At 39.7% G+C, this 24,839-nt stretch overlaps 1 protein-coding gene across 1 annotated transcript in view; it reads right to left on the minus strand.

Moving 5' to 3' along the window:
• LOC107771564 (4-coumarate--CoA ligase-like 9) overlaps positions 1–3,008 on the minus strand; it is a 68,200-nt gene extending 65,192 nt beyond the window's left edge. The window contains exons 1-2 of the mRNA XM_075240201.1: positions 2,741–3,008; positions 808–986 (exon numbers count right to left, since the gene is read on the minus strand). Coding sequence (XP_075096302.1) covers positions 808–986; positions 2,741–3,008 — 447 coding nt within the window. The remainder of the gene's footprint in view (positions 1–807; positions 987–2,740) is intronic.
• Between the last annotated feature and the right edge of the window lie 21,831 nt (positions 3,009–24,839).

The raw sequence follows: 24,839 nt of genomic DNA on the forward strand, positions 1-24,839 counted from the left end.
AACATGAGATGGTGACCTTAAGGGGACGGATCTATATCCACACACCGCAAAGTATAAAGCCTCGTGCATAACAATAGGCATATGACAAAGACCATGTGCCCTAACAATAACAATATCATGACAACTGCATGACAAAGACTTCGTGCCATGACAATAGGCGCATGGCAAAAACCTTATGCCATCACCTCAGTCCATATCCGAAAACAATATCCAATGATGTATGTATATGAATGGGAAAATAGGCATGTATGATGCACATGGACAAAGAAATAGTCATACATGGATGTGCGCATGTATATAAGAGATGATTCCTAGGTAGAATGTTACGTCTAACCGTGGACCCAACATGTAATACATCATCCAAATTGTCATCATGTCCTAAATAAGCATAAAAGTCATTTCATAGTCTTTAACGAGGCTAAGAAAACTCAATTAGTCATACTTCAATTTAAAGCATAACACAAGAACAAATGTGTTTTCATAGAAAACGTGTAACTACATCTAAAGCAAGTACAGCAAGAATCTCGAGAATAGTTCATCATGCTCAAAATAAGGTACCATTAGCCTCACATTAGCTCTAGCATGGTTTATGGTTCTCATGTAGTCAATAAATTGAATAACACATAGAATCAAGTAGAACACACAAACAAACAAGGCATAGAGTAATCTAGAATCTACCTCGAGTATGAATACCTATGGTACATGTATATACACTATTCATCTCATATATACATGATCTCCGCATGTAGCAAACAACATCAATTAGTAGGAAAGTTTCCCTCAAGCAAAGCTAGGCAAGACACTTACCTCATCTAGGCTAGTCCAATGCTCCAAAATTTCATTTCCTTGAGAAATCACCTCTAATCGGATAAAATCTAGCCAATTGTCAATCAAGGAACTAAACAAATGCCATAAGAAGTAATCCCAATCAATAAATCCTCGATCTTTGAAGTATTCACCAAAAGGCAACAAAAGCCTATTCGGACCTGCATGCCCGAAATCCAGAACCAATACCAAAATCCAATGACCCATAACCTACCAAGTTCAAGTATATAATTAGTTTCAAAAATCAAGTCTAAATCGGTGCTCAAATCCCCAAAATACATTCTTCTAAATGTAGTCAAAAACCCCAAATTTCATCTCAAAATTCCAAGTTTTAGGTGTAGAACTCCATGAGTAATAAATATATAAAACTAAATTCAGCTGAAAATCACTTATCTCCAAGGTAATAGTGAAATTGCTCTTCAAAATCTCCTCTTCTTAAAGTCTAGTGCTCAAAATATGGAACAATGGGTAAAGTCCTGAAATATAACACTTAAAAATTCTGCCAGGTATATGCATCACGAACGCGTCACCTCATTCGCATTCACGAAGAAGAAAACTACCCTCTGCGAAAAACCTTTAGTGCAATCAAGGAAACATTCATGAGATCGCAAAGCTCACCCAGCTGAAAAGCAGCACGAATGCATCACCCACACTGCGAACACAAGCACCAAATACCCGGCCATGCTAGACCACCATGCGAACGGGCGTGCTACTCCGTGAACGCGGAGACCTTCTGCCAACACTTCGAGAATGCTTGAATGTCCATGTGAACGTGATTGAAAGAGCCCCCAGCTCCCGAACATACACTACGTGAATACGATTTTACCTTCGCGATCGCAAAGAACATCAAGGGCATCAGAAAATCATCAATTCAAATATCATCCGAAATGGTGTGAAACCACCCCGAAACTCACCAAAGCCCCTTGGGATCCTGTCCAATCTTACCGCCAAGTCTAAATACCTTATCAAAATGTATACAAATGCCCAAAACACCACAATTAATATCAAAACCTAGAAACAAAGATCAAATCATTCTCTTAACTTTCAAAACTTCAAACTTCATCGAACGCGTCTCAATCGCACTTAAACATTCTGGATCACAACCAACTTTGCACACAAGTTCCTATAAACTAAATAAACTTACACAAGGTCTCAAAACCGCAATAGGACCCCGACAACACCGAATTCAACTCCCGGTCAAACTTATGAACTCTCCACTTCCTCAAACTGTCAACTTTCGACAAATAGGGCCAAATGTTTCTAAGAATATCTAAATTCAAATGTTAACATACACTCAAGTCCAAAATCACCTTACAAACCTATTGAAGTTATCAAATTGCCAATCCAATGTTGTTTACTCAAAATTCAAACCTTGGTTAACTCTTCCAACTCAAAGCTTCCAAATGAGAATTACTCAATCAAATCAATCCTGAAATTCCCGAAAAACAAAATCAACCATGCACACAAGTCATAATGCATCATATGAAGCTATTCAAATTCTCAAACCACTGAATGGAAAATGCTAAAGCTCAAAATGATCGGTCGGGTCGTTACATTCTTCCCCACTTATACTTTCACTCTCGATCATGCCAAAAGCCAATTCCAAAGTCATCGAATCACTGTATAAGCTCACCATTCACATACCCATGAGTGATCCCGCATTGCCACAATCCATATAAGCCAGTCAACATAGTCCTAACCGAAGATTCTTCCTTTAACCTTAGATTACAATTATTCGAACCAAATTCAAATATCCGAAATTCCTTATAAGATTTGATTCTCGCATATATACGTTGTACCAGTTTCTACAAGTTGTACCAAGCCATAAATGTACCCCCATGACATAATTACACATTGTACTGTATAACTCATATACTTATAGCAATATCTTTTGATCACATTAGATGTGCATTACCAAACCCGATACCAGTAACAATCCTCATATTAAGTAAAACTTTTTGCCAAACTTTTTCAACACTACTAATAATAAAAGAAACATGTAGGAATTCATAACCACCCACAAAACCATCAAGTTGTAGAGCTCTCTCGCTTGACAAGAACAATTGCCAAATTCTAAGCTGACCAATGGCACTCTTATCCAAACATGCCTTATCCAAATCCGATTGCACTAATTCCAAGCTCAATAACCTCATCTCACCCAGTACAAACTTCTCGATTGACATGCTACACCAAATGCCACCTAAAGCCACATACAATGCAATTCGTGCACCCAACAAGTAACATTTCAGATATAACTAAAGATGGAAGGAGAACTAAATAAGAGGACCTTCCAACAAGTTTGATAAAAACAACCATAAAAGCACACTGCTATGATTTCATCCCATAAGGTATAAGCAAGACACACGAAATAAGCACAAAGGATCATATCCTAACATAACTTCGCTATGGTGCATAACCTAATCCTAACATACCGGTCCACATGGAATACCCATCGAGTCACAATGCTCACAATCAACAAACACATGTGTATAAACACAAACATGCAAAGTATATGACCATAACTATGGAGAAATAGATAGAAAAATATAACACAACCAAGATAAGCACGACTAAGGTGCAACAAGCAACTTAACACCTCAAGAGACATCTCGCTCAAATTTGGCCACAAGGCCTAAGCAGAACCACCTCATACGTGTGAATAGTCAAGTAGTCTCACCACCCATCGTATCATACAAGAGTAACACATAGAACACATCAAAACATGAATAAGATGAGCTCTAGTAAAACACACCTCCAACAATAGTTGTGCTGAGTAAACAAACCAATTCGATGTAGAATACACATTCTGATTAGTCCTACTAACGGACCCCCAAATCAATTTTTTTTAAAGAAAATATACCACTAGGTTTCCTGCCTAGTGGCTAATATATAAATAATAGTCCAGAAACTGGAATCCAATGTTTACAATTTGTCCAATCGCAAAGATGAAAATAGCTAAATCTAAAACTAAGAAAGCTATAAATGCTAGCTATTACATAAATAGAACTGGGCAACTCCCAACATAAGGTGGTGTGTGTATCCACAAGCCAAGTACAAAACCTCAATATAGCACCTCTAACGCTCTCACCAGGCGCCAAGTTTTACGTTCCAAAAGACAAGGCAAATGTGAATCTCCAATCAACACCAACAACTTCTAGGACAGTCCAAGTATCTAAGCAATATGCATAAGCTATGTAGGTGAGTCTCACTGTTTTGATCAGCCATCTTCGCATTCCTCTCAAGTACCATGTGGTTGCAATGAAGATGAGCTTGCATTTTAATTTTCTAACTTACAAATCAATTATTACTATTATTATCCCAAAAAAGGTAAATATCCTTCCAAAGATGTACAGTGACCTACCCATAACATATATAATCAGATGCCTAACTCTTAACGTGCATTCACAGTCCATAACCAAGGAATAGTCTGCCTTCGAAAACATCCAATATCTAAACCTCAAGAATATAGGAAATCTTCATATCTGACCTCCAACTCTCCCACTCAAATGAATGATATGTCACTTATATACAATCACCTCATGAGAAAATGCTCCCATAAATCTTGCGCACCATGTAACAACTACCTAAATGCTATTAGTCTTCAACCATGCTATTATTGTAATACTAATCAAGCATCCACGAATCAATACACAATGTGACTTCCACAAAACAACCCTTTTCAGGCGATACAAGCTAGTGCTAGCATCCTTTAAACATCTGAAATTTTACATGTTATCTAGAACTCGTAACATTCTTTTCAAAACTGAACCGCAACCTTGTCCATTCAATACTAATGCCTCACACGGCTCTCCGCATCTACCTTGTTAAAATATGAAAATACGAGAAACACATTATCAACTATAAATCATGATTAGGATAAATACTCTATCAACCAGAAACCCTCAACTTAACTCAATCCAGTAGGACATTGCAACTGGATCTGTCTATGACCCCCGAGGGTTCTCAATGATAAACCTCGAGGTAATGCAAATCAATGGCTATGATGGACGAGAGGGAAGTTCCCAAGGTACGTGATTAAAGCTAACTAAGATTATTAGACTAGTTCAAGCCCGTACTGTGGCATTAAATGGCTATACCAACCTCAAATCCTTGTAATAAATGTGTCTGTACTATGTTGCGATTCCCCCTCATATATAAAGGGGACCCTTGTAATTTTGTAAAAAACACAATATACAACATTCAATACAAAAACATTCTCTGCTCTCTAACTTAAACACATTCTCCCTTGATTTTATTACTTACATTTATTGCTTGCGTTTATTGTATTCCATTAATTTTTCTTCATTTATTACTCGTTATTGATCATAAAGAGCTCTTATCAAAGCTCTTAGAATTGTTAGACCTTCATCGGCCAGTCGCAGCCTAATGCTTAGCTCGACCTCGAGGTCCCGTATAGGCTAGCTCGAGGCCCCGATTCCCAGCCACTCGGTTTGCTTAACACACTGCCTTCAAGCTCTTATCTTATTTTTTTAGTCTCACACTTAGCATCTATTGCCTAATTACTACCATAAAATAAATCACATATTTGTAGAACCACAAAATCAAATCTAATTGTAATTACCATTTTCGAGGTAAACAGTTTGGCGCCCACCGTAGGGCTAAAAATAATAGTGATTGTTTTCTTGCTGGTTTACTGCATAAAGCAAGTTATGTTTCACACTTTTTCTTGTCCAAGAATCTTTGATTTTAGGTCAAAATGTCTAACTCAGTAAACGAACATGAAAACAACGGTCTTGAGGACCATGGAGAGAATGGTGTAGTTGTTCCAAGTATTGGTGTACCACCACAAAACCATGAGGATGCACTTGAACCAATTCCTGTCAATATGGTCTCACGCAACGCCTAACACGTCGACATAAGCTCCCACACCAATGGGAGTACACACCAAGAAAATTAACAGAAAACTCAGAAAAACCCCACTCGGGAAGAAAGAGAGGTATGCAGGAGAAACGAAATGGGAAAACCTCAGCACATCATTCATATGATCATTGGGGGAACCAATATTCCCCAAGGACCCATGATCAAACGGGTAAAAGTGTCCACTGCAACAGAATGATTAATTCGAGGCCGCATGTCCGAAGACATCCTTACATTCAGCGAGGAAGATTTTGAGACCTTGACTCGCCACATAACAATGCGCTAGTAATTTCATGCCTCTTGAATAACATTCAAATTAAACGTGTACTCGTGGATCCAGGTAGCTCGGCTAACGTAATCAGGTCGAAGGTGGTAGAATAACTTGGACTGCTCGATCAGATCGTACCTACCTCCCGTGTCCTCAATGGCTTCAACATGGCCGGTGAATCAATGAAGGGGGAGATCACCCTCCCAGTCAACGTGTCCGGTGCAGTTCAGGACACCAAATTCCATGTCATCGAAGGTGACATGAGGTACAATGCTTTGCTTGGAAGGCCGTGGATCCATAGCATGAGGGCAGTACCGTTAACTCTACATCAAATGATGAAGTTTCCAACAAAGAACGGTATAAAGACGGTATATGGAGAACAACATGCAGCAAAAGAAATGTTCGCGGTCCACTGGAAGGCATCAAATTCTATACACTCTACCTTAGAAGAGCCGAAAGGCAATCAAACCCTTGAGGATGATGAAGAATATTTCCTTACTTCCCGAACCTTCTTCGCCCCCGAAGAATCAGTGCAATAAAGTCGACTATTGAAGAACTAGAGCAAGTTGTATTGATCGAACATCTCCCAGATCGGAAGGTATACCTGGGAAGGGACTAACCCCCGAACTTAGGAAAAAACTCATTCAATTTCTTATTAATAACATCTATTGCCTTTCTTGGTCCCATTTGGATATGATAGTGATCCTACCATACATAACCATCCATCGACTAAGTGTCGACCCCAGATTCAAATTGGTGAAACAAAAAAGGAGACCCCAGTCCGAAATAAAACACGAATTCATCAAGGATGAGGTAACAAAACCCCTCAAAATAGGGTCTGTTAGGGAGGTAAAATATCCCGAATGGCTGGCCAATGTGGTAGTAGTTCCCAAAAAGGGAAATAAATTAAGAATGTGTGTAGATTACAAAGACTTAAATAAAGCGTGCCCTAAGGATTCATTACTATTGCCTAACATCAACCACTTGATCGATGCCACAGCCGGTCATGAGACTCTTACCTTTATCGATGCCTACTCTGGGTATAATCAAATTCAAATGAACCCTAGGGATAGGGAAAAGTCTTCGTTCATCACGAAGTACGGTACATACTATTACAATGTAATGCCTTTCGGGCTGAAAAATGCAAGAGCCACGTACCAGCGCCTAGTTAATAAATAATTCGAACATCAAATAGGCAAATCCATGGAAGTTTATATTGATGACATGCTAGTTAAGTCCCTGCGCGCAGAGGACCATTTGACACTTTTGCAGGAGATATTCGACATCTTCAGAAGCTACAACATGAAACTCAATCCCGAGAAATGTTCCTTCGGAGTGGGTTCGGGCAAATTCTTAGGCTTCATGGTATCAAATAGGGGAATCGAGATCAACCCCAACAAAATTAAGGCCATCGAAGAAATCACGATGGTAAACAATATGAAGGTCGTGCAACGGCTGACTGGGCAGATAATAGCCTTGGGCCGATTCATATCGAGGTCATCAGACGAGAGTCATCATTTCTTCTCCTTACTTAAAAAGAAAAACAACTTCGAATGGATTCCGGAATGCCAACGTGCCTTAGAGGAATTAAAGCAATATCTGGCTAGCCCACCATTACTCCACACACCAAAGGAAGATGAAACGTTTTATTATACCTGGCAGTATCCGAGATAACGATAAGTGGTGTGCTAGTTCGAGAAGAACAATGTAAGTAATTCCCAATTTATTATGTAAGTCGAACCCTGGGAGATGTCGAAACTAGGTATCCGCACAAAAAAGTAGCTCTTGCATTAATAAGCTCATTACCAAAATTGAAACCTTACTTTCAATGCCATCATATTTGTGTTTTAACAACATATCCTCTTCAAAGCATATTGCATAAGCCCGAATTATCGAGCCGACTGGCCAAATGGGCCATCAAACTCGGGGGATATGATATCGAGTATCAACCCCGAACGGATATCAAGTCCCAAATTCTGGCAGATTTCATGGATGACTTTTTGCCCTCCCTCGTGCCCGAGGTAGAGAAAGAACTTCTACTAAAAATAGGCACATCCTCCGAGGTATGGACCCTGTTTACTAACGGTGCCTCGAATGTAAGAGGGTCCAAGCTCTGTATAGTTCTGAAGCCACCTACGGGCGGCATAATCAGGCAATCTATAAAAACTACAAGGTTGACTAACAACGAAGCCGAATATGACACTATGATTGTAGGTCTGGAATTGGCCAAAGGTCTAGGAGCTGAAGCCATCGAAGAAAAATGTGATTCCCCTGGTAGTAAATCAGCTAAACGAGAGCTTCGAGGTTCGAGAAAAGAGAATACAAAGATACTTAGACAAAATTCAAGTCATATTACACCGCTTCAAAGAATGGACTTTGGTCCATGTACCTGGAGAGCAGAATATCGAGGCGGATGCCCTCGCAAACCTAGGCTCATCTATCGAGGAAGATGACCTACTCCCCAAGGCTGTTGTTCAGCTATCCAAATCAGTGATCGAGGAAGGTTATGCCGAGATCAACTCCACTAGCCTAACATGGGATTGGATAAATAAATATATCAATTATTTGGAAAGTAGGAAGCTACCCACGTACCCAAAAAAGTCGAGGGCCCTGCGAACCAAAGCAACTCGATTCTCGCTCGAACAGAACTCTGTACAGAAGAACCTTTGATGGGCCCCTAGCAGTATGTCTGGGGCCGGGGGATACAGATTATGTGCTCCGAGAAATCCATTAGGGCACCTGCGGAAATCACTCCGGTGCCGACTCCTTAGTCCGAAAGGTGATCAGAGCAGGTTACTATTGAGACAACATGGAAAAGGACACCAAAGAGTTCATCTGTAAGTATGACAAATGCTAGAGATTTGCCCCAATGATTAACCAACCCGGTGAACAGCTACATTCGGTCTTGCCTCCGTGGCAGTTCATGAAGTGGGGGATGGACATCATCGGACCTCCACCAACGGTACCAGGTAAAGCTAGATTTATTTTATTTATGACTGACTACTTCTCAAAATGGGTGGAAGCGCAGGCCTTCGAAAAGATAAGAGAAAAAGAAGTCATTAACTTCATCTGGGACCACATCATGTGCCGATTCATGATTCCTTCCGAGATAACATGTGATAACGAGAAGCACTTCATCGGAAGCAAAGTAACACAGTTCCTCGAAGATCACAAAATCAAAAGAATCCTATCGACACCCTACCACCCATGTGCAAACGGTTAGGCCGAATCTACAAACAAGACCATCATTCAAAACTTAAAAAAGAAGTTGGAAAGTGCTAAGGGAAAATGGAGAGAAATATTACCCGAAGTGCTATGGCATATCGAACAACTCCAAAATCGAGCACAGGGGAAATGCCCTTCTCCCTGGTATATGGTGCCGAGGCTTTGATACCGGTCCAGGTCAGAGAGCCAAGCGCCAGATTCCGACACACTACCGAGAGCTCAAACAATGAGGCCATGACTACGGGCCCTTGAACTATTGGATGAAAAACGAGAGGCTTTGCTGGTCCAAATGGCCGCCCAAAACAAAGAATGAAAAGGTACTATAATAGGAGAACAAATCTCCAACATTTTGGAGTCGGGGACTTAGTCCTAAGGGAAGTCACCCTAAACACTCAAAATCATAATGAAGGAAAGCTAGGCCAAAACTGGGAAGGACCGTACCATGTCCTCGGAGTGATCGACAAAGGGTCCTACAAGCTCGATACCATGGAAGGCAAACAACTTCCAAGCAATTGGAACATATCAATGCTCAAACGTTACTACTGCTAAGGTATCCGATGGAAGATGCCGAAACATCCCCCGACTTAAAGACCCTGGTTTTTAAAGCATGCGTTGCACTCTTTTCCTTCAATCGGATTTTATCCCAAGAAGGGTTTTACCGGCAAGGCTTTTAATGAGGCAACATCTATATGCTACCTAAGGAGAACTTAACAAGTATTCAAGGCTTCTCTTCTATCAACCTCGAACACTGGGGGGCATCCCCCCGGAAGATCACTTTCTCGAAGAAGTCAAGATGAGCCAAAAAGGGTCTCGATAGGAAAATGATGTATCGGGCCAAACGGTTGAATGAACCATACCCGCATAGAATAATTGAGCCCCTGACGGCGAAAACATGTTTACTTGTGCCAAGTAATCAAAGAATATTTTCCCTTCATCAAAACGCTTTGCGCTTCAAAAAAGTATGCTACGTTTTACGAGAAACAGCTCCAAAGCAAAAAAATCTCCCGAACACTCGAGGACTGATATCAAAAACTCGAATCCATATGACCTCCGGGTCGGAAACTTCGAACTCGTAAACCCTCAATGAGGCAACACCAAGTTTACAAAGAACGACTCCAGAGCCAAAAACTTTCTACATCTCGGGGACTGTCGTCGACTATTATCCCATCGAGCTATTAGAAACTCAAGGTCGTAAGACCCCAAGTGGGCAACCTCGAGCCCGAAAGCCCTCCGTGTGGCAATACTAGAAAATGTAAGACCTACACGAGGCATTATCAATAGTATAAAACCTCTATAAGGCAACACCAAAACTATAAGGCCTCAAGCAAGGCATGAACCATACTTGTACCAAGTAACCTATCTGTAAGACCTCAAGTAAGGCATGAACCATACGTGTACCAAGTAACTTATCTATAAGACCTCAAGTAAGGCATTTTAAGAATTATAAGACCTTACAAAGGCATAAAACTTGATCTTAAAGTTAAGGCTATACATTCGAACTTGTAATAACCCTAAAAAGGCATACCTTTGATGTAAACGCCGAAACTACTTCATCGAGGACTGAAAGGCTACGACCAAACACACTGACTATGGTCACAAGGCTCCGGCCAAACTCACGTGACTCAGGGACACCCGACCATTGCTATAAAATCACAGGCCTTCAATTACATCGAAAATACTTCGAAAAGAACCGGTTAATCAGGCTACCCTTGACATAAGCAAAAGAGTTTCGATCATATCAGCTCCAAACAAAAGGCTTCGAAACAATTCAGCCATCGAGTGAAACCTCCCGAGGTGCTCATTTATCACTATATAATGGCTCACAATCGAGGTTCTTATCGAGCTGTTGAAGAGTCGGGAGAACACAAAAACTTCAAAATCTCTTTAACAAGGGAAAATAAAGCCCACATTAGAGGTCATACCAACCCAATGCGTAAGAGCCACTATCGCCATCTTAAAATTAAAGGTCCTACCGACCAAATGCATAAGAGCCACTGTCGCCAGCTTAAAATTAGAGGTCATACCGAACCGACACATAAGAGCCTAAGAGCCAGCTTAAAATTCAAAAACTTAAGGGTCAATGAGCTCGAGCCGAAATCCGACTCGAAGACTAAACCTGAAACAATTAACTAAAATCGCCAAAAGGCAAATGCGTAAGAGCCCAGATGCTAGCCTATATTTAGAGGTCATACTGACCCAATACGTAATATCCTAAGCGCCAGCCTATATTAGAGGTCATACCGACCCAATGCATAAGAGCCTACGAGCCAGCCCAACAAGTCTGCGGGCCGATTTGCAAACCTAAGGGTTTTACCTCGAAGTCCAGTTCACCTAGCCAACCATCAGCAAACGTATAAAAATAAAGAAAGACATACTCAAGCAAATAGAAATTCATGAAAGGAGAAAACCGAAAGGTCTCTTTATATATGCACATATGAAACAATGCAAGGCTACATTTGCAAATGCTCTCTGAGAGCCCCGTACAAAGAATCAAAAAGAAAAAACCTAGTCTACTTTCCCCTCGGGGACTGCGGCCCCATCGGCCTCTCCCCCATTGTCTTCGACATCAGACATAAGGAACCTGGCGTCGTATTCATCCTCCTTGGCCTGCTCAATCTCTTCCGAGATACCAAATCCCCTAGTATGGATTTCCTCGAGGGTTTCCCTCCGAGATTTGCACCGGGCAAACTCATTGCTTCTGCTCTCCCGTCTGGAAGCCCCTCTCAACTTAGCTCGAACATCAGGAACGTCTTTTAAGTAGACGACCACTTTCTTGTCGGCCTTAGCCCAAATCCCTTTAGCTTCAGTTCGGGCGTCCACGACCTTGGCCTTCATCTGCTAAAGGTCAGACTCGAGCCTTGCAATCTTGCTATTCTGAACTGAGCTATTTTCACGGGCGTTCTAGAGCTATACCTCGAGGGCAAAAACCTTGACCAAAGCATTCTTCTTAGCCACAATATGGGCATCTATCCAAGCCCTTAGCTTGTAACTTTCATACTTGGCCTGGCCAAGCTCACCCCAAAGGAGTTCCAGATCTTCTGTCTTGCTTTGTAACAGAAGTATGAAAATATTATTCCCTAAGGATAGAAGAAGAAGCATGCATTCCCTTGGAGCAAAGGTTACCTGTTTCTCAAGGTGGCTTTCATAGTTTAGGCTTCGATTTGCCTCGTACCGCAGGTACACCAACTCGTCTACCCTTTTGTCAAAAAGAAGCCCGAGGGATTTCTCCTCATTCAAGGCTTTTCGCAACTGGCATCGGCGAAACATCTCGGACTTAAGCTTGTCAAAGGCCTACGAAAAAGGAACTCAATAAGGAAATGAAAGTGCAAAATTGAAAAACCAATACAATCAAAACTTACCACAGAACAGAGCCATTGAGCCTCCTCAAAAGTCGAGTGCACACCTACCGGCCTGGTCTCATCGGCCCCAGTAGAACCACTCCCAATAGGAATATGATCATTCGAGACCTCGCTTGAGTTAGGCGGCCCTTGGCCTCGAACATCCCTCGAAGTACCTTCGACGGGAAAAGAAGACGGCAGCAGAAAATCCTTATCCCTCGAAGTACCTTCGATGGGAAAAGAAGACGGCGGAAAAGGAGGAACCATTTTTCTAAGGCCGGAAGCCTCGGGTGTTGCGAGCTCAGCATCTTCTTTGGGCCTCCGGCAGTACTTGTCTCGTTATGAGCTCCTTCGCCCTGTGAGGGTTCCTTCTGTTTATTATTATTCCTCGGTCCCGAAGTCGACGATCCTTTATCCTTTCCAAGGGGGAACGGTCTCATCTTAGAAAATTCCCCAATACCTGCAATGAAGGAGTTAGTAAACATAAAAGAAAGTACCTTTCAAAGAAAGCAAACCACAAGGCACGTACCGTGGTATTTTGCCTCCCATCTACCCTTGGACAATTCTCGCCACTTATGCTCATCATAGGTCGAGCGAGCTGCCAGTTTCTAAGCCCAATCCACCAGGTCAGGGACCTTGTATGACATCCACGAGACTGCTGCAAAAAAGAAAAGGAAAGCGTCTTTACAAAATCCATCTCTACCGTGAGCAAAAATGATAAAAACATAAGTGTACCACTTACGTGTGACATTCTATTTCTCAGGAAATGGCAGGACCTCCACGGGGATAATATCGATAGTCCTTACTTGGATGAATCGATTCATCCACCCTTGATCCCCATCTCCTTCATCATCGACAACAAAGGTCCTGGTGGATCGACATCGTAAAGCTATTAGGCCTCAGTGATGAAAGGGCTGATATAGCCTAATGAGATGGCTAAGGGTGAACTCAAGCCCGACTTCCTCTGCAAAGAACCTCATCATCAACACTACCCTCTAGAACGACGGGTGGACCTGTGCCAGGGTAGCCCAATATCTTCGACAGAAGTCGAGCACGACCCTATCGAGAGGGCCAAATGTAAAGGGGTACGTGTATACGTTCAGGAACCCCTCTTCATGAGCCATGATGCTCTCTTCCAGGGAAGGTACCTGCAACACCACCTCTTCTCCCCACTACAGTCTCTCCTCACTGCCTCGAGGTGCCCCTCTCCTGTTGATGAAATGAACCTCGATGCATACTCCAAATGGCCCTGAACATTGGGAGGCCTCTCTAACGTAAAGTCCCTCTTCGAGATAAAACCTCTCACGGTTAGGTCACCGGACACCTACGGCGTACCACCAACCAAGTGTGAGACAGAGGTAGAACTCTCCTCTTCTGGGTGAACAGGTTTGGGCATGGCAGCCATAAATGTGATGGAATAAGAGAAATGAAATGATAACTTAGGCGAAAGCTTCGAATTCAAGAGGCGAAAGAGATGAAGCAAGAAAGAAGAACTCTATGAAAGGGGATAACTACTCAAAGTAGCAAAATCCTCAAAAAAAGGAAACAAACTCGTATATAGAGCAAGCGGGGACTGCCCGCCAACTCAAAAAGCCAATTAATTCTGACTAGGCCATTATCACTTTTGGGTAAGTGTACCGGCAGAATCACCTCGATCATTTCATGGCCGTGTCAGACGATTGGCGCTATCATACAACATTCGAGCCTTCGAGGTATCAAAGACCCACGTATCAACCTAGCATCAAGATGGTACCCGATCTCGAGGATCTCTATTACTATAACAATGGGCTGTAAAAAGCTACCCGCATAAACCTAGCCTCGAGATGGTGCTTAGGGATCTTTCTAGGTCTGAGTCAGTTCCCACTCAAGGGTTATTAATAAAGCCTCAGGGTTATTTTCGCCTTCAGATCAATTTAAACGTTCTCTCGGCTACTTTAGCTGATGATCCATCTGAGTTCGATCGTGTCCTTATTCAAGGTCTATCTCTGATGCCTTAGGGCTACCTTCATTTTTCAAAGCAAGTTTTCGAGACCACCCGAGTTCAGGTAAACTCTCACTTGGGGACTATCTGAAAAGGCCCGAGGTCTGTCTTTATTTTTAGGTGACCGAGCAACTCTGTATCTCGAGGACTATCAACAAGACCTAAAAAAGCTAAGTTTTGTTCTAAAATTCGAGGCCCCACTCTCACTCAATTCGACGTCGCCAGTTCTGACGGCTTTAGTTTGTATTAAGTCAATCAGGACTTAGTCCGAGGAACGACAAAGAGTTTCTGGGAATATCATATTAACCAATCAAGAACCTAGGGAATATCTACGCCCAGGTCCGGTATTCAGACCAATTGGTAAAATCACAAGCGCAATCAATGCATTTTAGGAGACAGATCGACGGCGATATTATTGCTTTAAGAAAATAAACCGACGGTGCACTGAACACTTCTGGAAAGATGAACTGATGGGACATTTCAGTTATCACAAAAGCTTGTGTCATAAGCATGACATCATCATGAGAGGCTCGAGGAAGTCGATGTCAAAATCATTTCATATCATTCTATTCTAAGAAATGCGGGGACTATCTGTATACGGCTAAAATTGGGGAGTCCAATTTTGGGATCACCACGACTTCCCACGGCCCGTCTTCATAAGGCTAGAGGCATAGTTCGAGGCTTGAACCCGAGGGTTCTCAACGATCGACCTCGAGGTTATGCAAATCAATAGCTATGATGGACGAACGGGAAGTTTCCAAGGCACTTGATTAAAACTGACCAAGACTATTAGACTAGTTCAAGCCCGTACCATGGCATTAAATGGTTGTACCAGCCTCAAATCCTTGTAATAAATGCGTCTGTACTATTTTGGAATTCCCCCTCATATATAAATGGGACCCTTGTCATTTTGTAAAAATCACAATATACAACATTCAATACAAAAACATTCTCTGCTCTCTAACTTAAACACATTCTCCCCTGATTCTATTACTTACATTTATTGCTTACCTTTATTGTGTTCCATTAATTGTTCTTCATTTATTACTCATTATTGATCATAAAGATCTCTTATCAAAGCTCTTATAATTGTTATACCTTCATTGGTCGGTCGCAGCCTAACGCTTAGCTCGACCTCGAGGTCCCGTATAGGCTAGCTCGAGGCCCCGATTCCCAGCCACTCGGTTTACTTAACACACTGACTTCAAGCTTTTATCTTATTTTCTAGTCTCACACTTAGCATCTATTACCTAAAAACTAGCATAAAACTATATCACATATTTTTAGAACCACAAAATCAAATCTAATTGTAATTACCATTTTCAAGGTAAATAATCCTTAAGCAACCAATTAAGTCCTTCTCTATGCACACCACCTCCACAATGGATACCAATCTTATTCATCTCACACCCTATATTAATGAAGCATATTACATAATGTAACCACCAGATCCCTTGCTCGAAACCATACTCGATGACATCCTTCTCAAATCATTAACCCATAAGCACATCTTAGACTAGGGACTAAAACAACACATTCCCATAATACCTAACCATCGAGGGTAGACCCCCCTCACTTAGCTAAAAGCCATAAAACACAACATCTGATAACCTATAATATCCTCCTCCTTAACTGCCATGGTCTCGTAGGGTTATTCAGCTGAATTCCTTATAAGCTCATATAGTACCGGTCAAAACACTTCAATTCATCGGTCAAATGCATGCTCATCCACGTGACAGTCGTGCGATCTTAGTCAAGTAATCTAAAGTATAGTCTAGCACATATATTCCATTTGGTAGAAAGGAATCTGTATACGGTGAAATTGGAGGGTCCAATTTCTCATTATCAAAGCACCTCGAAAGACCGTCTCAAAGTCTCGAGGCTACGAGGGTACGATCGAGACTCCTTCCTCGAGGTTCATCGACACTCAATATTGTGATAACGTCAACCATGGCCACAATGGAAACGGGGAGTTCCCAAGGCACGTGGCTAGGACTGATGAAGCCTGGAGAGCTACTCTAAAACCCGAATCAGGGGATTATCTAGTTGTCACGTCTTCGTACCCTTGTAATTAATGCTTGTTGTACTATGAATGGATTCCCCTCCTATATAAAGGGGATCCCTATTACTTTGTAAGGGTTGGACACTTCAGTTACTTTACACAAAAATATACAAGAACTCTCTATTGCAATCTCTAACACATTCTCTCAATACTATTGCTTTCATTTATTGTCTTCATATTTGTTCATCATTTATTGTTTATCATAGGCCATAAAGAGCCTCCATTAATTCTATCATAACTGTTAGTCACAGAGAAGCCGTCTTTGATAGCTCGTAATCGAGCCCCGAGATCGACCTCGAGGCCCAGAATTGGCAAGTCTGAGGCCCCGAATAGCTATTCTACCGGTTTGATTATAGTTTTCTCCTTAAACTCCTTTCCATCTTTAGATCTCATACATTTAGCATCGACTGCTTAAAAAACTAACATAAAAATAGATCACGTATTTTTAGAGTCCCATCAATAAATTTAATTGTTATTACCATTTTTACGATAAATAGAAACTCTTTATAGAAACATCATAACGATCACACAACATCGGGCCTTCTCACGAAAGATAACCCACCTGCTCAGCCTCAAACTGATTATTTAACCCTACCATGGTCACAACACAATACAATCACTTAATCTTCCCGAGTCTATACTCGTCAACAAGATTTAAAACTTTGCTCCATTACTCAAATGGACAACTGAAAGATCTACCAACACATCTATATTTCAAAATTGTACAACATATTGAGAAGATGACCAAGTATCTATATCCCTTCATAGTCCATTTATAACGTCACAAGCCATCGGTGCACATCTGAGTCTGAGTACTCAACATCGCATACTAATCGAAGAGAAAGAAACTAGAGATTTAGGTTTCAAACTGATAAAGGTCGCACCTTACAGAAAGAAAGAAGGGAAGTTTCCTAGATGCCTTATAACCTCTCGAAGATAAGTATGGACGTCATCATACTGATCCACAAGACTTTAGTAGGATTTTTCTCATGACTCATAGAACCTATGAACTTAGGGATCTGATACCAAATTGACACAATAAAAAATCCCACCAAGTAGCCATAGCACCTAACCCCACTCCGCTAGGTAAGATAAATAGTATAAGCTACAACTATAATGAGAAATTATTAGTAACAATAAGTAAAACTGTAAATGCATTTAATACAAATATCCCAAGAATTGATAGAGCAAGTCATGAACCACTAATATTTTGATTTACAAGACTGATATAAAGAATAAATACAATATCTGTTTGAAGTTTACATAAACAGAAATGAAGTCCTAAACTACCATGAACAAGAGGTAGTTGAATCTGGAACACTAGCACATCTTCAATGCTAGCCTTAGTCCTCCACAGCAGCTCAGCTCCAAAATCTGCACGCAAGGTGCAGAAGTGTAGTATGAGTACCACTGACCCCATGTACTCAACAAAAATATTGACTAATCTCCATGAAGTAGTGACGAGATTTTTAAGTCAAAAAGATAATCACTTTGAATAACCTATGCAGCTCAATAACATGTACATTACAGAAGATTATCCAAAAACAACAGTCACAGAAAAAAGAATATCATCAGATAAAGGTGCACAATTGGAGTAGGAGTAATAAACAAACTCTCCTAATTAAACAGATCAAGAAAATACAACTTTCACGAGGCCCCCTCACAAATATACATGCACCAAGTAATGTGTGTGCTCAAATACCCATACATGACTACAGACCTTATACACCACATGATCTGATTCCATATAAATTTCTAAGTAACATGTTTATGAGACCTTTACCATAATCCAATACATTAATGTGTGATGATAACTTTCTTTTTACATCTATCTAATACGCTACCATCAATTCAACAAACGTGAGATGTAAACTCAACATAGATAAATCCATTTTGACAACAATATCATGTTAGATGCAATGTAAAAACATGTAAAATAGATGAAAAAACATAAAGAATGTATGTGCATGATCAAGAAAGCCACCCGTATACTGCCATATAAATATAATCAATAGTTAAATGCCACCCTTATACTCCACACAACGTCGATAGTGAAATGTCACCATTATACTCCACACAATATCAATAGTGAAATGAGACCCTTATACTTCACACAACATCAACATTGAAATACCACTCCTATACTCCGCACATAATAATCAATCACAACAATCATGGTGATACAATCTGCATGATTGCTATCAGGAGAGAAACATGAGAGGGCGACCCTAGGGGGATGGATCTGTGTCCACACCCTACATTATATGAAACCTTGTGCATAAGACTAGGCACATGGCAAATACCTTGTGCCTTAAAAATGACAATATCATCACAACTGCACAGCAATGACCTTGTGCCACAATAATAGGTACACAAAAAAAACCTCGTGCCATCACCTCAGTCCATATCAGAATACCATATGCAGTGATATAAGCATATGAATGGGAAAATAAGCATGTATGATGCACGTGGACTGAGAAATAACCATACATGGATGTGTGTATACCAAGGATTATCCCTAGGTAGAATGTATGCCTATATGTACGTATGACGGTAGACCAAACATGTAATACATCATCCAAATAATCATCATGTCCCGAATAATCATCAAAAGTTGTTTCATAGTCTTTAACATGGGTAAGGGAACTCAAGTAGTCATACTTCAATTTAAAGGCTTAACATAAGAATAACAAGTACGGATGTGTGTTCATAGGAAACGTGTGACTATGGCTAAAGCAAGTATTGAAACAATCTCCAGAATAGTTTGTCATGATCAAAATTAGGTACCATTGGCCTTACATTAGCTATAACATGGTTTATCGTGCTCACGTAGTCAACTAATGGAATCACACATAGAATCAAGCAGAACATATGACCAAAAAAGACATAGAGTAATCTAGAATCTACCCCGAGCATGAATATCCATGACATATGTATATACGTTCGTCATCTCGTATATACATCGCCCCCACATGTAGCAAACAACATCAACTAGTAGGAAAAATTCCCTCAATCAAAGATAAGCAAGACATTTACCTCATCCGGGATAGTCCAATGCTCCAATATCGTATTTCCTTGAGAAATCACCTCTAACTAGCTCGAATCTAGCTAACCATAAATCAATTCAACCAATTCAAAAAGAAGTAATCTCAATAAATAAAGCCTCGATCTTTGAAGGATTCACCAAAAGTCAACAAAGGTCTACCCAGGCCCGCGTGCCCGAAATTTGGAACCAATACCAAAATTCGATGACCCATAACCTAGTGAGTCCAAATATGCAATTAGTTCCCAAAGCCGAGTCCAAATCGATGCTCAAATTCCCATAATATGCTCTATTACAGTTTAGGCAAAAACCTCAAATTACATCTCAAATTTTCAAGCTTTAGGTGTAGAAGTTCATGGATAATAAATATATAAAACTAAATCCAAGTGAAAATTACTTACCTCCAAGGTAGTAGTGAAATTGATATTCAAAATATCCTCTTCCCGAAGTCTAGGGCTCAAAATATGGAACAGTGGGTAAAGTCCTGAAATATAACACTTAAAAATTTTGCCCAGGTATACCCATCGCAGACGGGTCACCTACTTTGCGTTCACGAAGAAGAAAGCTTCCCTCTGCAAAAACCCTTCAGCGCAATCATGGAAACATTCATGAGATCACGAAGCTTACCCAGCTGAAAGCAGCACAAATGTGTCACCCACATCGTGAACGTGAGCACCAAATATCCAGCCATGCTAGACCACTATGCGAACGCGGAGTCCTTTTGCCTTTGTGAACTTTTGATTAGCCATGTGATCATGATTGATAGAGCCGCCAGCTCTACGCCAATGTGGTTCTACCTTTGTGATCGCGAAGAACATCAGGGGAATCAAAAAACAAGCAATGCAAACATCATCTAGCAAGTCAGAATAACTTAACCAAAGTTATCCAAAGGCCCAAAACACCACAATTAAAATCAAAGCCAAGAAACAAAGATCAAATCATTTTCTTAACTTTCAAACCTTCAAACTTCGTCGAACGCGTCCGAATCACACTTGGACATTCCGGATCACAATCAAACTTTGCACACAAGTTCCAATAAAATAAATGAACCTACATAAGGTCTCAAAATCGCAATAAAAGCTCGACAACACCAAAGTCAACTCTCGATCAAACTTATGACTCTCCAATTTCTCAAATTGTCAACTTTCGATAAATAAGGCCAAATCCTCCTACGAATATCCAAATTCAAAACTGAACATACGACCAAGTCGAAAATCACCATAAGAACCCATTGTAATCATCAAATCACCAATCCGAGGTCGTTTACTCAAAAGTTAAACTTTGGTCAACTCTTCCAACTTAAAGCTTTCAAATGAGAATTACTCAATCAAATCAATCATGAACATCCCGAAAAAAAAACTAATTGTTCACACAAGTCATGATGCATCATATGAAGTTGCTTGAAGTCTCAAATCATCGAATGAAAATATTAAAGCTCAAAACGACCGGTCGGGTTATTATAGAATCGTGATTTAAAGATTCCAACAAGTTCATATAATGAATTTGGTATTTTCCATATGTTCGGATTTGGTATTGGAGGTTCCTAGAAGAATTCAACACCATTTGTCAAACAAAAGGCAATTTGAAGAACTTAAAAGCTTATAAGCTTGACCAAAAGTTGACTTTGATGTTATTGGACTCTGATTGGTATTTCGAGATTTTGTATAGGTTTATATAGTTGAATTAAACTTGTGTAAAATATCTCAAAGTAATTCGAGGTGTCTAAGTGGGATTAGAACACACTTTTGAAAGAATGAAAGTTTAAGAACTTAAAAAATTCTATTCGGTTTAGGCCTCAATTCTTTGTTATGATATTCCTGTGGGTGGTTTGAGCCTTTGAAAAGTCCATATAGGGTATTTGGACTTATAGTAATGACTGGATGGAGTCTCTAGGGGCTCGGGTGAGCATTGGTGCATATCGAGCAAGTTCAGGAAGAATTAAGTTTGCTTAAACATGGCTTTTTTGTAGATGACCTGAATTCAAAAGAACATTTCTCCCAATCTAAATATTTTTAGGGTAAGGTTTGGATAAGATTGTAGCTCTTTGAGTCTTTTTTCTGGTGGTGTAAATCATTTGTCATTCCAACTTTTATGCAAGGAGCTATGGCGCTATTACCAGAAGGACATAAGGGCAGATTTTTGAACTATTCTGATTTGTGGTGATTATGCGGCCCGCATTTTTCACAACTACTTTTGGAAGCTATTTAAGGTTGAGTTTGTGATTTTTATTTTATTTCCCAACTTTTGGAGCTCATTTTGACAGGTTTGAGGTTGTGGTTTCACCTACAAGCTTGAGGTAAGTGATTCTAACCTAAATATATGTTTTATACATGAATTATTACTAGATTTTACATCAAAACATGGATTTGACCAAGAGAAATTTAGAGTTTTTTTTTACAATTTAAGAAAGTGTATTTTGGGGTTTTAAACATCGGTTTGGACTCAACTTTGGAATCTAATCACATATTTGGACTCGTGGGGTAATAGGTCATATGGATTTGGTTTTGGACTTGAGTTTTGACCATGTGGGCTCGGATTGACTTTTGTTGACTTTTTGGGAATTGATTAAATATTAAAGCTTTATCGTTTGGGATTGATTTCTATAGCTTTATTTGACCTTATTGAGTAACATTTGACTAGATATGAGTCGTCTGGAGGTGGATTAGAAAAAGAAAGCAGTTTTGGAAGGTTGAAGGTGTTCCGAGGTGGAAGTAAATCTCTTGTCCATCTTTGTAAGATGTAATTCTTCCCATAGGTGATATATTTCCTACATGTTTCTTGATTTGGGAGCTACATATATGCGAGGTGACGAGCATATATGTGTTGTCTAGGTTATAACCATGTTCAGGTAGAATTAGGCTTGTAGTATGCCTTATTTGGACTATGTGAATTAGTTATCCATGTTTCATCGATTCTATGATTACAAGATGAATCTTAATCATGATTAGAGACCATGACAGGGTTATGGCTTGTTGATTTGGAAATGAAGGGCTTCTTTCAATGTTTTGAGCTTCTTAATTGGTCGTAGTCATACTCTTGCCTTACATGATTTATAATTAGTTGCTAAATAGCTTGCCTTACTCATGTTTGATGTCATGATTTGATTTATGAAATTTTAAATAAGCATATTGAACTGCTATAAGAAGTTGAACTACATGATTATCAATAACCATTTCTTATCCATGTAAATATTCATCCATATTTTTATTATTGTTGTGGTGCATCTTAATTATATCATTTCATGCGCATAAGCGTGAGTTGTAGAGTTGGATATTGAGGGAAGTTGAGGATTTTAGCACTAAGGACACTAAGAGCGGATATTGATTATTAATCAATGAATGTGATATGATTGATGATTGGACTTGGATCCACCCCTCCAGAGTCAGGTGATTGCCCATGTTACTTTGGGCCTTGTGAGCGTAGACACCCAGATTTGCTACACCCCATAATTTTAGGTTATGTCTTGAACCACTCAATGTATGTAGGTAAATCCGAGCCCAAGGAATTGTTTTTTGGAACATTCTATATCTTTTACGTTAGAATGTGTCGTAGTTGATCCATATGAACTCTGATAATTACAGACATTCGAAAAGTTATAGTATGATTTACCCAGTGAGTTTGGACCCTTGTTAGTATATACAAGGATATACCAAGTGAAAGTAAATTGTAGGAGTTGATTAATTTGTTATGATGTATTATATAACATATAGATACATGTATTTATACACAACTCATATTGTTAACATTAAATAAATTCAATAATTATTAGAGATAGATTCAAGGTGTTCATGTATATATATATATAGTTTTGTAAAAGTTTCTACTATCAAATAAAGACGAGACTTGCCTCATCCACCGTCAAGCTATTTTATCCCTACAAATTGATACTTATCAATGGTATCAATTATCAAAAGTTAAGGAACTCATTTCTAGCTAAGTGTTGTCCACCAACTTATACAAATAGAGATAAGACGTGACTTTGACATTCAAGAGCCCCTCTCTAACAAACCATACGGCCAGTTCCATTGTATAAGTTAGTCAACTTGTAAAACCTCATTTTTGGGGATGTTTTACTTGCACAAGCCTAGGAACAATTCACTCTAGCTCATCTTCTTCCCCTTCTTCAAAGACCTAAGGTAGGAATTAAACAAACGCTTCTAGTTTATTTTGTCTTCAACTTGGAAGATTTCACCTTGAGTTCTTCTTGATGTAGAAGTGAAGTTTCTTGTGGTGTGAGCAAGCTAAGGATCTAATTCTCTATTTTTGAGGTAAGATGTTCATCTTAAGCTTCGTCTACGAGTTCGGATGAGCAATTGTAGTATTATTTTTTTGATAAAGGACTCGCGGACAATGATAGAAAGTCGTGAGTCTAAGTTATTATTGTTGTTATAAATTGTCGGACTATTTGGGTTGTTATAGTGTATTTGAGGATGTTCTTGTTGTGTTGAAGTGTCGGAAATATGGTGAAAAACATGTAGGTGTGTTGTTGTTATTGTTGTTGATGATGTTATTGTTGTTGTTATTGTTATTGTAAGCTTTAGAATGAGGAAGGGCGTATGAGAAACTTCATTTAGTTAGTTGTAAAGCGAGCTAGTCGCTCAATGTATTGTTATACTTGCTTCGTTAGTTTGATCTTAGCATTATTTTTATTATGTAGATTAAGGCGCTAAGTGGAATGAGTTCGTCGTTGTCATTGGGTGAAGCGACAAAGGTATGTAATGGTAGTTCCTTCTTTCATAACATAATTCCGAACAAATATTGTCTTCCTAAAAGAAGTATCTAAATGAGTATTCTATTCTTGTACTTGGTTGTCCCCTGTTGGGAGTATATTTGTTTCATAAGTTATCTCTCATCACCAACTGACATATTAGATGCTACTCTGAGTTTGTTGTGTATCTTGTTCCCCAAACAGAGAGTTTTCAAAGTGTTATTCAACGAGTCAATCAAATGTCGTATTAAGAATCAAAAAAAGAGCCTTACAAGTTAAATGGACAAAGAATTTTATTAATACTAAAGTATATAAGTTATATACACCACCAAATGAATATTGGTTGGGGCGATGGATGTAGATATATATAAACACCACCGAACGATTATCGGTTGGGCGATGGATACATGTAAACACTACAGAGATATTATCAGTAGGCAATGGATGTGTGTGTGTGTGTATATATATTGATATTTTACTAGAGTTATAGAGTTACATCGTTCGCCATGTG

Source organism: Nicotiana tabacum, chromosome 20 (genome assembly GCF_000715075.1).
Source record: "Nicotiana tabacum cultivar K326 chromosome 20, ASM71507v2, whole genome shotgun sequence".
Classification (NCBI taxonomy): Eukaryota; Viridiplantae; Streptophyta; class Magnoliopsida; order Solanales; family Solanaceae; genus Nicotiana; species Nicotiana tabacum.